Raw genomic sequence first — 17,505 nt, forward strand, 5'->3', positions numbered from 1 at the left:
TGAAGGTCAAAGAAGACGGGGACGGCAAAGGATGAGATGGTTAGACAGTGTCATAGATGCAACGAACATGAAGTTGAGCCAACTTCAGAGGACGGCGGAAGACCGGAAGGCCTGGCGGGAGCTGGTCCATGGGGTCGCGAAGAGTCGGACTCGACTGTGCGACTGAACAACAACAAACATAAATTCTTTCAGAGCTGTTCTCTCAAGGGTAGTTCTCGAGAGAGCTCTCTCAGCCCCGCCTATCTCACAGGGTGTCTGTTGTGGGGGGAGGGGAAGGGGAAGGAGATTGTAAGCCGCTCTGAGACTCCTTCGGGTAGTGAAGGGCGGGGTATAAATCCAGTCTCTACCTCCTCCTCCTCCTCCTCCTCTTCCAATCCATGAGTTTTTATTAACCTTGTAGGGTGAAAGAGCCTCAAGAAAACAGACAAAGAGAGAGCAAACACAGGGCCATGGGGAAGGCATCTATACCTAGGAGTGAAGCAGCAGCGTGTAACTCAGATAATTCTAAAACTGTCTTCATCTCGCATCTTCATGAATGTGAGAGGTCGCTCCGATTGAGAATGACGTGTGTTCCCAAGTTGCCATCTCAGTCGTAGGAATGTACCAACTGTCCTAGCACTTGGCTATCCGAGACTGAAGGGTTAGGCATTCAGCAACTAGAGTAGCATGGGTCTAGAGAAACAGCTCAGGTTTAGAAATGCGTCAAAACATAGGTATGTAGCTCAGTATTATTATTTTGGGGAGTGTCCACTCCGTAGGCAGGTTAATGTCACAACTCCACAGTAGGCAGGTTAATCTCACAACTCCATGCCAGGCAAGAACACGATGTGCGATGCCCTGCCCTGGATAGCCCAAGCAAGCCCGATCTTGTCAGATCTCGGAAGCTAAGCAGGGCCAACCCTGGCAAGTATTTGGACGGGAGACTTCAAAGAATACCGGTGCTGAGACGGCAGAGTCAGGCTGTCAAGCCACTTCTCTGAATGTCCTCCATGCCCCAGTAGGAGTCGCCAGGGGTCGCCATGACTGCCAGGCACGGGCACACACACAAAATGCAAGAGAAATACCCCACCCAAAAGGAAAAAAACACATGATGTGCACAAGAGGTTCATTGCTTCGCTTAATTTTGTTTAATATACAGTGTAATCCAAAAATTGTACCAAACCAGCAGGCCATTTTTAGCAGCATTGTTTTAGGACAACTTCTGACAAGGAAAGTGCATGCTGGGATAGATGAGATATGGGTCTAGAGCTCCTGAATCTGAAGAAGAGATTGGATTTATACCCCGCCTTTTACTCAGAGTCTCAGAGTGGCTTACAAGCTCCTTTCCCTTACCCTCCCCACAACAGACACCCTGTGAGGTAGGCGGGGCTGGGAGAGCTCTTTCCAGAGCTGTCCTTGAGAGAACAGCTCTGTCAGAACTATGGCTTGCCCAAGGTCATCCAGCAGCTGCAAGTGGAGGAGTGGGGAATCAAGCCCGGTTCTCCCAGATTAGAGTCCGCGCACTTAACCACTTAACACCCTCCCCTCAGGAAGGCACACTCGCTCTTGTTCTGCAACAAGGACTATACCAGCAATATATCTTGAGCTGAAGGGTTGCAGCAGCAATGCTCCCTCTAAGCTGTGGAGTCCTGTGAGCAAAAATTCTACTTTGTGAGCTACTGGCATTAAAGTTGTGACTGAGAGATTTGGCCACTGCATAAAATAGTTTGCTCTGGAGCCATCCTTCCTAAGATGAGACCAAAATGTGTGAGCCGGAGGCTAAAAAAACTGTGAGCTAGCTCATATTAACTCAGGTTAGGGGGAACACTGGTTGCCGGTAATTTTGTAGAATACTGGGGGAGAGAGGGAGGTTAGTCAGTTCTGTGCCATGTTAGTATGAGACAAATGTGGACAAACACGACTTAATCTTTATACTTGTTCCCATGTTAGTATGAACCAGGTGGCCCATGTTTATTCTATTCTTATTCTGTGGGGGTTTTTTTTACTCTTTGATGTGAAAACTTCTAGGTTCTTGAAAATATTTGATTTAAAAACAAAGCATGATTTTTTAAAAGTTGCTGTAGGGCCTGCAACAAATCTGCGATTGCACTTTCAAATGTCTCACGGGAGCGATAAAAGCTAGAAACCTACTTTTCTGTAAACAGAGGGAAAATCATAGCAGACTCAGGGCTCTTTTTGTAGCAGGAGCTCCTTTGCATATTAAGCCACACACCCAGGAGCTCCTGCTACAAAAAGAGCCCGCCTCTTCCACTGAGAACTCTTTTAAGTTTTTGTGACTCAAGCCAGATTCCGGTTGCATCAGGCTGGGGCGAATGTCTATTGCCAGACTCTACCGTAGATGAAGTCATATTGAATGTGGCTGTGTGATCTCATATAGATCGCTCTTTTGTTACAGGCAGGCTTTTTGTCATTTATTTTGCAGGGGTGGTCGAAGGGATCGATGCTCACACGGTCAACGGCTATATCGTTCACGACCTGGAAAGCCAGTCCGAGGTTGAAATCCCTTACCCTCAAAGGTCGAATGGCCGAGTGCAGAGCGGAAGAGCATTCCATCATGGACGTTTCATCATGGGTCTCCGAAGGATGGCCATGGCTGAGCCCAAGTAAGGGTGGATGGCAGCATGACTAATAAGACCTTCTGTTTTGGACCCTGCTCACACATTGCCTGGTGGAGGCAGAGGCTCCAGTTGTTTCCAGGGCTTTTTTTGTAGAAAAAGCCCAGCAGGAACTCATTAGCATATTAAGCCACACCCCTGACAGCACAGCTGATTAGCATATTAGGCCATACACCCCATGTTACCAGAAGTGTAGTCATCCAGCCACACCCACCTTTTGCTTTTTATTCTGTTTACTTTGTTATCAAAACTCTGGGCTTTTTTTTGTAGCAGGAACTCCTTTGCATGTTAGGCCACACACCCCTAATGTAGCCAATCCTAATGAGTTCCTGCTGTTGGGTGTGGCCTATTATGCTAATGAGTTCCTGCTGGGCGTGGTCAACTTGGGAGCCAGCCGGAACTCCGTTCCTGTGCGTTCCTGCCCAAAAATTCCTTGTTGTTTCAATTTAAATGTGTTTCTCCTTCCAGCTCCTTGCCCCTCTTGAGGCAAATGCACCACTGTCTAACAGTCTGCTGGAGCTAGAACTGTAGCTGTAAACTGGATGCCGATCTTTGTAAATGAATCCACCCAAGTTACCAAACGTGCAGTTCTCCTCCCCACCCCCATGGCTTGCTGCAGGTTTGTCTCCGGGCAGGCTGGACACCATGGAGGACAGGTCTCTCAGGGGCTATTAGCCATGGTGACTGAGGGGAACCTCCGCGTTCAGAGGCACCAAGCCTCTGAATCCCAGAGCCAGGAGGCAACATCAGGGGAGGGCCTCGGCCTCTATGCCCTGTTGTTGGCCTTCCAGAGGAACTGGTTGGCCTCTGTGTGAGACAGGATGCTGGACTAAATGGACCTCACCTGGAATGCACTGCCACAGGAAGTGGTGGCGGCTACAAGCATGGACGGCTTCAAAAGGGAATTAGATAAGCATGTGGAGCAGAGGTCCATCAGTGGCTATTAGCCACAAGGTATAGATAGGGGCTCTGGGGCAAGTGATGCTCTGTCTCCTTGGTGCATGGGGGGGTCAACAGTAGGAGGGCTTCTAGTGTCCTGGCCCCACTGGTGGACCTCCTGATGGCACCTGGTATTTCTGGCCACTGTGTGATACAGAGTGTTGGACTGGATGGGCCATTGGCCTGATCCAACATTGGCATCTCTTATGTTCTTATGTTCTTATATGCACTGGTCTTATCCAGCAGGGTTTATGTTTTTATGTTCATGTTGTAGCCAGGCCTGGTATTGTCCTCAACTAAGAACATTGAGGGTAACCAGCCTGGATGAGAGCAACAGTCCTTCTAGTACAGGAAATATTGCTTTACACAGAGAGCGATTAAAATGTCGAATTTGCTGCCAGAGAATGTCGTGATGGCCACAGAAATAAACAGCCTTGAAAAGGGGGTTAGATAGATTCATGGAGGACAAGACTATCAGTGGCTACTAGCCATGGTGACTGAGGGGAACCTCCACGTTCAGAGGCACTAAACCTCTGAATCCCAGAGCCAGGAGGCAACATCAGGGGAAGGCCTCGGCCTCTCTGCCCTGTTGTTGGCCCTCCAGAGGAACTCGTTGGCCACTGTGTGAGACAGGATGTTGTACTAGATGGACCACTGGTCTGATCCAGCAGGGCTCTTCTTATGTTTTTATCCTGTTTCCAACAGCTGTGCCTTGTGCTGTTGTTCTGTACATCTGTTGTTGTTGTTATTGTTGTGTATGTGTTAAGTGCCATAACGTCCTATCATTAATAGCCTTGCTCAGGTCTTGCAAAATTAGGGCAGCGGCTTTATTGAGTCAGTCCATCTCATGTTGAGTCTTCCTCTTTTCCTGCTGCTTCCAGCTTTCCCAAGTAATTATTATTATGAATATCTTGCTTTTCTCCTTGATTGGGAACCCAAAGAGAGTTTTCAGATAGTTCCCCCCTCTTCCACTTAATCCTCACAAAACCAACCTTGTGAGGGTAGGTCTCGCAGAGAGATTGTAATGAGCCCAACGTCACCTTGTGGTAGAGTTACCAGGTCCCTTTGAGACGCTGGCGGGGGAGCCAGAAGCGTTGCCCCCAACGTGCCGACTTCAGTGGAAGTGATATTGTGTGCCGTGCCTATGTCACCCGGAAGTGACTTAGGCATGTTGGGGGCGACACTCTGGTTTTTGGGCAAGACTCTGTGGTAAAATTGCCCTCAAAACATAGAGTTTTGCCCAAGAACCAGAGCATCCCCCCTGACATCACTGACATGCCTATGTCACTTCCGGGTGACGTAGGCACGTCGCTCCACATTGCTGTTGGGGGGGTTGGGGGTTGGGCAGGAGCCAACAAAACCAGGGGATCCCCGCCCCCAACTGGGGACTGGCAACCCTACCTGGTGGGCTTACATGGTTGAGTGGGCGATTCAAACCCTGACATCTCAGGTCTTAGTCCAACACTCTAACCGTTACTCTACACCAGCCCTCAGTTGGGTGTCTTGGTGCTAGCAATGGCCATTGTCTCCCTCCATAATGGCGTTTTGCCGGGGTGGTAAGTCCCCAAGGAGTGAGGAACTAATGTGCTACCACATAGATCTATGATTCCTTACAACCTTGCAGTACATTGGATAGGTAGCGATGATGGTTGTGGGACTTCGGTGTGTCCCCTCTGTTTCTTTAGCACTTCACCTGTTGAATCACTCTCAGGGGGACTAGTCCAAGGGAGATCATCAGAATGGTCCCTCGGCCTGTGTAGCTGGTTTTGTTCAGGGGAATACTTTATATCTGCTGCCGTTCGTTGCTGTCTCTCCTATGTTGAAGAGCCCACTTGCAGTTGCCGTGCTGTGGAATTAGAAAATAGTATTTTGTGTGTGTGTGTGTTTTGAAAAAGAATCTGCTTTCTTTCAGCACAAAATTCATCGAAGGGACAGTGCTAAAGTTGCTCGAGGAAGAGGAATGTGTGGTGGGAGTTTTGTACAGAGAGAAAGAAACTGGTGACACTAAGGTGAGTCTTCAGGTTTCCTTTGTTGGTAGCCTGATATTCCATTCCTTCTGGTCCTGCGTGACCTTGTAATAAATTAAAGTGAAGACAAAATTAATCTGACCAAATAAAGAAAGAAAAACACAGTTTAAACCTATTCTGTGAATACCACTATTAGATTTTTTTTATCATAATGGACATGTCCCATAAGAGCATAGAATATTCATCGCTTCCATAAGTCCTCTGTGGGTATAATGCTGAGATCCTGTGGTGTCATGAATATTCATAAATAATTCAGCCACTCAGGAGTAACCTGTCTGCACAGATGGTCTGAGACAAGAAAGGGCAGGGGGTGTGGCGTTGCTGGCTCAAAGAGCTGCAAAGTTGCAAAGACGTCTGTCTAACTTCCTCTGTGGTCTTCCGGTTCTGCAGATTCTGCTTCCTTGTGTAGGGACTGATACCTTCAGGGGAAACCAGAAGGAAGTTCTGTTTGCAAGTTCCTCAACACTAACAGTTATGGAAGAGGATGGGCTGGGGCATGTTGAGTTTAGGAAACATCTTGTTGGCCGATTTTCACAGATTTAACTCTCTTCACTTACGTTGCACTTTGAGGAGCAGGCTATTCCCTATTATCAATTGAAGTATTTTATACTGCCATTAGGCTTTTCACAAAGCCTTCTAAGGCCACGGTCACACACATGAAATAATCCACTTGCAATCCACTTTCAGTGCACTTTCAAATTGAATTTTGCCCGTTCACACAACAAAATCCAGTTGGAAAGTGGATTATTTAGTGTGTTTTCGCAGCCGAATTATGTAATCCTAGTTCTATTGCATTGGTCCCTGGTTGTCTTATGCTGTCTGTTTGTACTGTTTTTTATCTGTAGGGCTGGCCAGGCCTCCTGCTATGGTGGGTGCCTGCCCTAGATGCCTGCCAACACTCCAGGCAGCAGGGGGGGAAACAAAAATCTAGAAATCTCCAGAAACTCTGTTTTTCCATAGAGTTTCCAGGAATTCCTAGGGCTACCATAAGTCACTTCTGGGTTTTTTCTTGGAAATGATGTAGCAATGGAGCTCACATGACGCTTCCATGTCCCCGCCCTCAGACCCTCTTGCCTCTGAGACTTCAGTCCATGTCATGCTTGTCTGGGCATCTGCTTCTTACAAGGAGGGACTCAAGCCTCAGATTGGTCAGAGGGCTTACCTGTCAGAGAAAGACGGTGCACAATCATCTGCTTCTGACATCAGCCTGTGTCCTAATTTGGAGTACATGGCACAGCTTTCAGGTTGTGTATTGTAATTACAGACACGAGAAGCAAGATCAGGGAGGACTTGATTAATTAATTGTAGTTTTCCTTGAGCATGGTACGTACCCATGTTGACAAACATTCCGTAAATTAATTCGTATTTCAAAAGTTGAGAAACTTCTTTGCTTGCAGTCCCAATTAGCGTTTTCAACAGCAGCTTTTGAGTTCTTCATTTCCAATGAAATGTCTGTTTGTCAACCAGTGGTTTCACTGCCGCTAGACAGGACAGCAGCTTTTTCTTTTTCGTTTATAAACTCTCCTAAAAAGGAGAGAACTTTATTGCTTTTTATATTAGAAAGGGGGGTGGGTATAAAGCGGGGTAAAGAAAAGGTCGAGTTGTGTCCTAATTTGGAGTACATGACACAGCTTTCAGGTTGCGTATTGTAATTACATACACGAGAAGCAAGATCAGGGAGAACTTGATTAATTAATTGTAGTTTTCCTTGAGCATGGTACGTACCCATGTTGACAAACATTCCGTAAATTAATTCGTATTTCAAAAGTTGAGAAACTTCTTTGCTTGCAGTCCCAATTAGCGTTTTCAACAGCAGCTTTTGAGTTCTTCATTTCCAATGAAATGTCTGTTTGTCAACCAGTGGTTTCACTGCCGCTAGACAGAACAGCAGCTTTTTCAAGAACATCTCAAATACCCTCCTTTAGCAGACGATACTTGATATGGTCTCCAACTGAAGTCAAGCTTGTTTGTATCAGGCTGTAATAGATCTTGTGTGGTTATAAGAAAATCTAGCATTCTCTAATGCCTTCATCAAGCAAGACTATGAGACTCCAACTTATAAGGTCTGACTGGAGCCAGGAGTCCAGACTTCTAATATCAAATTTAGTGTGAATATAAGGTAAAGGATATGCATCCATAGCCAGGCTCCTGGAACAATGAATGGCTTGGGCTTAGGGTTGCCAACCTCCAGGTGGTTGTATATCAAAAATGAGAGCTCACGGGAGGAGATTGTCTAAATATTAAGACACTCCGTGAATGAATTACAAACATAAGCAGAAAAATTATATTGTATGAAACAATTCAAACATTGCGTAATGTGAACGTGGCAGTGAAGCCAGCCGTGTATAGCTGTACTCACATATGACGTGGAACTATTGCGCACCTGAAGTTTTTTATACAAAGGAATTGTGGACTCTAATTGTATTCTCCCTTTGTATCAAGTACTTTTTGTTCCTAGCTCTGTAAAAAAAATGCATACATCTTTAACAAAGATTTCAAATTGTTTGAATTGTTTCACACAATATAATTTTTCTGCTTATGTTTGTAATTCATTCACGGAGTGTCTTAATATTTAGACAATCTCCTCCCGTGAGCTCTCATTTTTGATATACAACCACCTGGAGGTTGGCAACCCTAAGCCCAAGCCATTCATTGTTCCAGGAGCCTGGCTATGGATGCATATCCTTTACCTTATATTCACACTAAATTTGATATTAGAAGTCTGGACTCCTGGGGAATATTCTGTGTGTTAATCACCATCACTATTGCAGAAGCCTCATCGGCAGAAAGAGAACCTATCAGTGGAGCGAATGGAAAACTAGTGAAGGAGAATTGTTGAAACTCTATTTCAGTGAGTATGTATGTACTGACAACTGGGGATAACAGTTAATGTGTTGTAATATAGTAAATATGACATGGAAATATAATTTTCAGTTCACAGCTAAAGAGTACCAGCTATCTGAAGAAGCGTAACATGAACGGGGCAGTGAAGCCAGCCGTGTATAGCTGTACTCACATATGACGTGGAACTATTGCACTCCTGAAGATTTTTATACAAAGGAATTGTATTCTCCCATTGTATCAAGTGCTTTTTGTTCCTAGCTCTGTGTAATATATATATGTGTGTGTGTGTGTGTGTGTGTGTGTGTGTGTTCTTTAACAAAGATTTCACAATGTTTGAATTGTTTCATACAATATAATTTTTCTGCTTATGTTCGTAATTCATTCACGGAGTGTCTTTATATTTATACAACCTCCAGGTTGTGGCTGGAGATCTCCAGGAATTACATCTGATCTGAAGGCAACAGAGATCAGTCCCCTGGGGGAAAATGGCCAGTTTAGAAGGTGGACTCTATGGCATAATGCCCATTGAAGTCCCTCCCATCCCTAAACTCCACCCTCCTCAGGCTCCACCCCCAGCATCTCCAGGTATTTCCCAACTTCGAGCTGGCAACCCTAACTAGGCTGGAGATTTGGAAGGTGATTAGACATGCACTGCCACGTCCCAAAATGTTGTGGTGCACTGTCTGTGAAACAGTTGGATACCAGCAAATGCCATGTCGTGTGTGGCACCAGACTTACAGTACTGCTACAAGGGTATCATAGGGGAAAACGTAACCTTTTTTCGCTAGCAGGGGTTCTCCTTATCTCATGTATGATGCTGCAGAAGATCATGGCAAACTGCTGTAGAAGCATGCCGTGCAGTTTTCTTTTGAGCCACCTTACAATTACATGTGCATGTTTCAGATAGGAAATTTTCACTGAAAACTTGGGTGGGACTATTTATTTTATTTATTTATTGTTTCTATTTGTATCCCGCCTTGCCGGGCACGCTGGCTCAAGGCAGCTAACAAAGTTAAAATAACGTAAACAATACAGGGACTAAAACAATTAATAAATACAGTACCAAGTTAAAAACAGCAACACTTCAAAAATACAACCGACAGATGATGGCAATAATCCAAATCACATCCAATGATAGGAGTAGCATCCAGCGAAGTCTCAGGCCAGAAGATGTTCTAGATTTCAGGCCAGAAGATGTTCCAGGGCACATTCATCAGTGGCAACCCCTAATTGAAAGCCTGGTGGAAGAACTCCGTTTTACAGGCCCTGCGGAACTGTAAAAGGTCCCGCAGGGCCCTGATGTTGTCTGGGAGCTCATCCCACCAGTATGGGGCCACCACTGAGAAAGCCCTGGTTCTGGTGATGTTCAACCTGGCTTCTTTTGGACCAGGGGGGTCAAACGATGTTGCGACCCTGACTTCAGTGCTCTCTGGGGCACATGTGGGGAAAGGCAGTTCCTCAAGTAGGCAGGTCCCTGACTAGGCTGCCTCTGGAAGTTGCTGCATGATGCTGCTTATCTAGCTTGTGACCGTGCGTTGCAATCCTTTGTGTTGCAGGAACTCCACGCTCCCCTTACAGTTGTTGCTGATGGTCTCTTTTCTAAGTTTAGGAAGAATCTTGTCTCCAACAAAGTTAAAGTCCCATCCCATTTTGTAGGTTGCATTTTGAAGGTAAGTGTTCCCCCCCAAAAAATTGTTATCGAATTTGGGTGCATAAAGCAATGCGTTACTTGCAGTGATCAAGACACTTTTGTAAGAGTGCTTCCATTTAAATACTGATTGTTGTTATTCCTGTAGCATTTTAAATGCTTCACAATCATCATCTCACCCAGCCTTCCAACACTGTTGGGACATAAGTTGTTTGTAATTTTCCAGATCAGGAACTGATCCAGAATTTAAGCCATTTGCCCAATCGATCTCGCTCTCTTCCCTCCCTTGCACGCAGGATTTCCCCCTTTCTTGTCTTTCTTGCTGAGCAGCCCCTATCTGTCTTCTTATTTGTTTATATATTTTGATGCTGGCCCAGCCCACAAAACTGAGGGAAGAGACAAAATCACTTTCTTATATTCAGCTTTTCAAATGGCACATGAGAAGCTTTTGAATGTTCAAAATAAACAAAATGTTTTATTTAACTTAGAGGGGAAAAGGTCAGGTGGAATCCGAGTAGGATGTAAGAAGTGAGCTGATCATAAAATTGAGGTAACTTTGTAATCACACTAACTCCAGATAATTTCTTGCCAACAAGTGTTTTTGCTATTCGAAAAGGTCTTTTCAAACATTGAAGAGAAAGGCTTTCTTTTCAGTTTCTGCTTAAACACTCAAGCATAAGTTTCTGAGTTTCACTGACTCTTAAAGTCTAGAATGCAGGAACATGTAACCAAGTCCCTAAAATTCTTCTATATACACAGACCAAGGATCACTCCCCTTTTCACTGGGCAGGGATTACTTCTCTTAACTAGAAGCAATTTCCGTTTTCATCTTTAAGGGTGATCCTGTCTGATCCTATCACTCCTTTTGCCTCCTTCCCAGTCCATAGTCAGTGCTTAATCCCATGTATTCTTTTGAGCACATACTGAGACAATCAAAGAGCAATTGAATATATATATATATATATCTTTCCTCTTTTTAAAGAATGCACCTCAGTATAAAGCCAACCATGCTGAACTCGTTTTGGGAAATCCTAGTCCGGTGCTGATCTATCAGATTTCTTCCAGTGAAACTCGTGTCCTTGTTGACATTCGAGGTGAAATGCCAAAGAACCTTAAAGAATACATGATCGAGGAAATTTATCCACAGTTGCCAGGTAAGGATGTCTGAACTTTGGAAGGAATTATCTGCTTGATTTGATGCTTTGTGTATTCCTTTTGATTCTAAATTGTTTTGTGATTGGAATAGTTCAGACACTTGGCTGACTCAGTGAACAGTCAGTTTCCCCACCTTCAGCCTGTGTTGGTGCAGCAGAGGGTTAGTTATCGAGTGTGAATGTGATGTACATCAGCCTTGTGTGGTATGGAAACTCACTATTTATTTATTTATCGTATGGCAGAGTTACACACAGGAAGCATATACAATAAGAACATAAGAACATAAGAGACGCCAATGTTGGATCAGGCCAAAGGCCCATCCAGTCCAACACTCTGTGTCACACAGTGGCCAGAAATACCAGTGCCATCAGGAGGTCCAGCAGTGGGGCCAGGACATTAGAAGCCCTCCCACTGTTAACCCCCCCCCCCCAAGCACTAAGAAGACAGAGCATCACTTGCCCCAGAGCCCCTAGCTATACCTTGTGGCTAATAGCCACTGATGGACCTCTGCTCCATATGCTTATCTAATTCCCTTTTGAAGCCGTCCATGCTTGTAGCACCCACCACTTCCTGTGGCAGTGAATTCCATGTGTTAATCACTCTTTGGGTGAAGAAGTACAATAAAATCTTACAACACATAGGAAGCATATGACAATATAACATACATAACCAAGTTGATACAATGGGTACGCAGACTGATTGGGCAATCCCTCCAAATACTAATTAAATACTAACTTACAGAGCTCTTCTTACAGGGGCTACTATAAGCTCTTGGAGGACTGGCTACATTAGGGGCGTGTCGCCTAATATGCAAAGGAGTTCCTGCTACAAAAAGAGCCGTGGATGTGGAATTGTGTGTGTGTGTGTTTTCCCAGAAGAGGTGATCGTTGCGTCCATGTCTGTTTGCTTGTTTTAAATATTTGTACCTCAGCTCTTAACTATATATGTGCTTGGTGAAGTTTAATGGGAGTTTAGAACAAATTCTGTAAAGTTCTTAAAGGTTATGGATATTTTAAAGAATTCACTAGCAAAGTGTGAGGGACAACATTCCCAAAGAAAGCATGCTGCATTTTACAGGGTGAATGGAGCGTCGCTGAATGATATTCTCTGGTATCAGCGTGGTCTCTGGCCTTGCCACCCCACCCCACCCCACCCACCCACCACTGAACACCTGTGCTCTTCTCCTCAGACGTTCAGTTTCCGGATCACACAGTTCCTCATCTGAAGAATTGTCATTCCTTCTGCACTTTTACCAGTTTCCTTACAGTTCTCCGTGAATTAAAAAAAAAAACGTTTAGAAATGACCGAAATATTGTGTAATTTCAGGGTTGTTTTTTTTTTTTTTTGCAGAACACATACAAGAGCCATTCCTCGTAGCTGTTCAGAACGATCGACTGAGGGCCATGCCGGCGAGCTTTTTGCCGCCTTCCCCTGTTAACAAAGCAGGTCTGTAAACTGAAGAGAGGCAAACGCCGGAAGCATGGGGCGTGGGATCAAATGCACTACTTGAGGAGAGCGTGCCCTTGATTTCTTTTCTTTGTGTCAACATGACGTCCCCCTTTACACCTCATATCAAAATACCCAAATCATACACACAAGGGCCAGTGGACTTGACCTGATGCGTTTTGGCCTGTTTAGGCCTTCTTCGGAGGTCAAACACAGTGAGGAACAAATTGGCTTATACCGTAATACAGTACAGTTATACAACATGGATACAAAATGGACCAGAAACGAATTGTTCCAAAGTGAAACCACTAGGCACAGAATAAATGTATAAACGAGTCCTCCCAAGATCCAATCATATGCCAAATGATATTTCACTGATAATAATTTCTGGTCCATAAAGTGCCTTCCAATGATCGTTTTAGTTCAAGCCAAAGTGTCCTCAGCAAAATTGTCCCTTTTGTTTAGCTGTTTTGTCCATTTTAATTGTCCCTTTTAAGGGAGGCCTCGTAAATACATGTGTTTTTATATTACATAGATTAAGTTTTAATTGTTGGCCCTCTACTCTGACTTACCTCTTTAGTTCTCGATCCTAGGTTTCAGGGTTAAGCTTGTTCCCGTTTTTGTCCCTAACATGACATCCCAAGTTACTTTTGAAAGACTCTTCAGTTTTGAGAGATTGTGGGTACCTGTCCTGGGACCCTGCTGTCTGAGAAACATGAAGCCACAAATTCCTTAGGTGTGCAAGATTAGATCTTTGGATCCTAGCCAAAGGTTTTTGTGCACTGGCAAATGACGTTATTTCTCAGACGTAAGGAAACTGAGCTTCTTTCCTAAAACTGATTAGCTGCTCTGCAAACCCCCAACCCTGAAGTCCCATTGTGTGTATCTGCTAAACAAAAAAAGGGTCCGAGTTCGTATGTATTGACACTCTGGTATTTCTGACATTTGTAGGAGGTCTCAACAGCAGGAAGTGTCAGGAATGTTAGTGTTATGGGGCTTCTTTGTTATTTACAGCCTCTGCCCTGCAAGTGTGACCTACAAGCTGCTTCAGGGTGTTTGCATGCAAGAAGCAAAGCAGCTTTTGAGCTTCTGTCTTCTGTCATGTGAGACCAACAGAGACTAGAATGCAGAATTATATCCCCTCTCACATTAGGAACATTCAGAGTGTCATGAATAATGCAGCCGAGGCGCAGAACTGCTTTTCAGCAGCTTGTGTAGAAGTGCGCTGAATGCATCTTGCATGGATAAGCTGACTTAAACCCACAAATAGATTCAAGTGGGTGGCAGTGTTGGTCTGAAGCAGTAGAACAAAGTTTGAATCCGGTGGCACCTTTAGGACCAACAAAGATTAATTCTGGGTATAAGCTTTCGTGTGCATTCACACTTCCTCAGATATCTGAAGAAGTGTTTGTACACATGAAAGTTTCTACCCAGAATTAAACTTTGTTGGTCCTAAAGGTGCCACCGGATTCAAACTTTGTCTTAAACCTGCAAAATGCATTTAATGAGCCTGAAGTAAACACATTAGACGATGATAAATACTTTGTTGAGGGTTGCATGATTTTTCTAAAAATTACAAGATGTCGTAGCTGTTCGATTGCGACTGATTTTAGGAGTGTCTTCTTTTTTCAGGAGTGCTTCTCCTGGGTGATGCATACAACATGAGGCACCCTCTAACAGGCGGAGGGATGAGCGTGATTCTGAACGATATCAAGATCTGGAGGAGTTTGCTGCAGGCCATTCCAGACTTCTACGAGGACTCCGACGTTCTACAGGTAGGGCCTGTTTTTTAAAAAATTTGGGCTCCTTCCTTGAATAGTGAAGCAGCCACTTGAAAATGTCCGTGTGAAATCAGTAAAGAAGAAGCAGGTCTGGGTGCAGCTTGAAGGGGGTCAGCACTCTAAACCTGCGTTCTGATCATCTACAAACCAGATATTCAGAACAGGGAGAGAATGAGGGTGATAACTCTGTTCAAATTCCTGATAGTTTCCATGGGCTAGCAAAAACAGGGTGGAGAGGCTACTTTCAAACCAAAACAGTGGTGGGAGCCTTAGAGAAAAGACAAGAATGTAGTAATTAAGCATTTTATGCTGGTTTTCCCCCCTCCAAGGAATCCAAAGGGGCTTTCCAGACTAAATGAAATAATATAACCAATAGGTACAAAGCCAAATACTGCCTGGGCAAGTCGCTAGGCTGGTTCTCCTAAGCCTCCAGGTTGCGAGCTATGAGCGAAGAGCAAAGAGACATAAGTCCTTTGGCTCGTACCCTTTGGCCTGCGCTCCAGGGCTGAATCCTCCGTCCGTGCCCAGCCTTTTTTGTCTGCAGACAGAAAGGAGACAAAAGACAGCCAAGAATAACACAGTTCTTGCTTCCTGTTACCACTCGCTGTCATTTATGTGGCAAGACCATGACTGCGATGGGAGCTGTTCAATCTACACATCTGTATGAGACAGTCCCTCTTGGGCTGGTGCTGGTTGCCACTCCCCAGAAGGCTGCATTCAGCTGGAAACAGGAAGTGGTAGACTGTGTCGGGCTCTCACAACAGGAAGTACTTCCTCAGCGAAGAAGTTTCTGTATCAGGAGCTTTTACTTTTAAAGAACAATAGTATCTCTGCAACTTCATTCACTGCAGGGAGTAATCAGAGGTATATAATGGATTGTCCCTGATTTGCATATTTTAGGAGACTGTCATTAACAATTAGCAAGTCTGTCTTAAGAAGATGATATGTGGTGAATGATTCTTGATAGACAGGGTGTGCTTACCGATTCAGTTTTATGAAGTCGTTGCAAACCAAAATTGCGAGAGATGGCGAGCCGAATGCAATTGAGCTTGCTTCATATGTGGTGTACCAGTTAGAGAAGCCTGTCCCACATCTGGGAGACCCATGTTGGAATGACAAGAACGTAATAAGAGCCTTGCTGGATCAGACCTGTGGTCCATCTAGACCAGCATCCTGTCTCCCACACTGGCCAAGCAGTTCCTCTGGAGGGCCGCCAACAGGACACAGAGGCTGAGGCCTTCCCCTGATGTTGTCTCCTGGCTCTGGGATTCAGAGGTCTAGTGCCTCTGAATGTAGGGGTTCCCCTCAGTCACCGTGGCTAGTAGCTACTGATACTTATCCTCCATGAGTCTGTCTAAATCCATGTAATCCCAGCTGTGTTATGGAATTTTGCTGGGTGACCATGGGCCAGTCACTCTCTAACAACCGATGTCACAGGAGAATAAAAATGTAGGAGGGGAGAATGACGTAAACCACTTTGTGTTCCCATGGGGGGGGGGAGAAAAGTGGGACAGAAATGTCGAATGCCTAAATTCTCAATGCTGCAGCTTTTTGCTGTAGCATTTAAAAATGTAGCTCTAGGATCTCTGTCCTCTGAAGCTTGTAGTGTGAATGTAGTGCTCTCTAATGCTCTGTTTTGGACAGAAATCCCCCCACCACACTACCGTTGTTCCTTTTCCAGAGAGATAGCATTTCTGGGAAGAAAAAAAAATCAGTTCAGAGAATAATTTTGGTGTAGTGGTTAAGTGCGCGGACTCTAATCTGGGAGTACCGGGTGTGATTCCCCCCACTCCTCCACTTGCACCTGCTTGGATGACCTTGGGCAAGCCATAGTTCTGATAAGAGTTGTCCTTGAAAAAGAGCAGTTTCTGTCAGAGTTCTCTCAGCCCCACCCACCTCATAGGGTGTCTGTTGTGGGGAGGGGGAGGGAAAGGAGTTTGTAAGCCGCTCTGAGACTCCCTTGGGTAGTGAAGGGCGGGGTATAAATCCAATCTCTTCTTCTTTTGGAAAAGTGAAAATACCTCACTGACTCACCACATGCAGACTTTATTCTGTATAGAGCATACAATGTATTCTGGCGGGTTGGGTGTTAGCTTGTAAGGTGGACCTCCACAAAGTCTAGCTCTTGGAACTGCTGTCCATAGTAAGCTTCTCTGCCGCTTTAATCAGCCCTCTTAAAACATCACAAATTGTTGGTTCCCTTTGAATATCCGAGGCTTATTGCTTTCTGATGCCAACAAATGACTGCTTACCTTTCGCAGGCAAAAAAGACCTTTTACTGGACCAGAAGAAAAAACCACTCTTTTGTTGTGAATGTCCTCGCTCAGGCTCTTTATGAATTATTTTCTGCACCAGACGGTGAGTGCACTTCCACAAGATACCTTTTGAATTTCAGTAAATAAATACATGTCTCGTGCACCAAGGTCTGGCTTCAGTGGTACATAGTAGAGCAGTCAGATTGATCGACATGACACATGCCGCTTTAGATACAGCACAGCAATACAGCACAGCAGCCTTTAAATGTGGACACATGAAGCTGCCTTATATTGAATCACACCATTGGTCCATCAAGATAGGTATTGTGTGCTCAGACTGGTGGCAGCTCTCTAGGATCTCAGGCAGAAGTCTTTCTACCCTTTCACTGAAGATGCTTGGGATTGAACCTGGGACCTCCTGCTTGTAAGCCGGATGCCCTTTCCACTTGATCGTAAGGACTGGAGCATGGGGTTTGATCATCATGGGAATAGGGCAAAAAGCGGAATTCCCAGAATGTGACTTCCGCCTCTCATGCTATACCACTATGTTGGTGGTCAACGCTATGTGGAAAGTCCCCCTATCCCTTCTCCATATTGCTGGTGGATTCTGGCAGGGACCTGCCCCTCACCCCCCGGATGACAACCAGGGCTATTTTGGGGCAGGAACGCACGGGAACGGAGTTCCGGCTGGCTCCCAAGTTGGCCACACCCAGCAGGAACTCATTAGCATAATAGGCCACACCCAACAGCAGAAACTCATTCGGATTGGCTACATTAGGGGTGTGTGGCCTAACA

The 17,505-nt window shown here is 45.0% G+C and overlaps 1 protein-coding gene across 1 annotated transcript in view; it reads left to right on the plus strand.

The window, feature by feature from the left end:
* SQLE (squalene epoxidase) overlaps window positions 1-17,505 on the plus strand; it is a 38,475-nt gene that overhangs the window by 17,152 nt on the left and 3,818 nt on the right. Inside the window, exons 3-9 of the mRNA XM_015421346.1 lie at window positions 2,423-2,603; window positions 5,467-5,563; window positions 9,982-10,095; window positions 11,056-11,227; window positions 12,579-12,674; window positions 14,307-14,449; window positions 16,717-16,813. Coding sequence (XP_015276832.1) covers window positions 2,423-2,603; window positions 5,467-5,563; window positions 9,982-10,095; window positions 11,056-11,227; window positions 12,579-12,674; window positions 14,307-14,449; window positions 16,717-16,813 — 900 coding nt within the window. The remainder of the gene's footprint in view (window positions 1-2,422; window positions 2,604-5,466; window positions 5,564-9,981; window positions 10,096-11,055; window positions 11,228-12,578; window positions 12,675-14,306; window positions 14,450-16,716; window positions 16,814-17,505) is intronic.

The sequence above is a fragment of the Gekko japonicus genome, unplaced genomic scaffold (assembly GCF_001447785.1).
Source record: "Gekko japonicus isolate JY-2015 unplaced genomic scaffold, Gekko_japonicus_V1.1 scaffold562, whole genome shotgun sequence".
Taxonomy (NCBI): Eukaryota; Metazoa; Chordata; class Lepidosauria; order Squamata; family Gekkonidae; genus Gekko; species Gekko japonicus.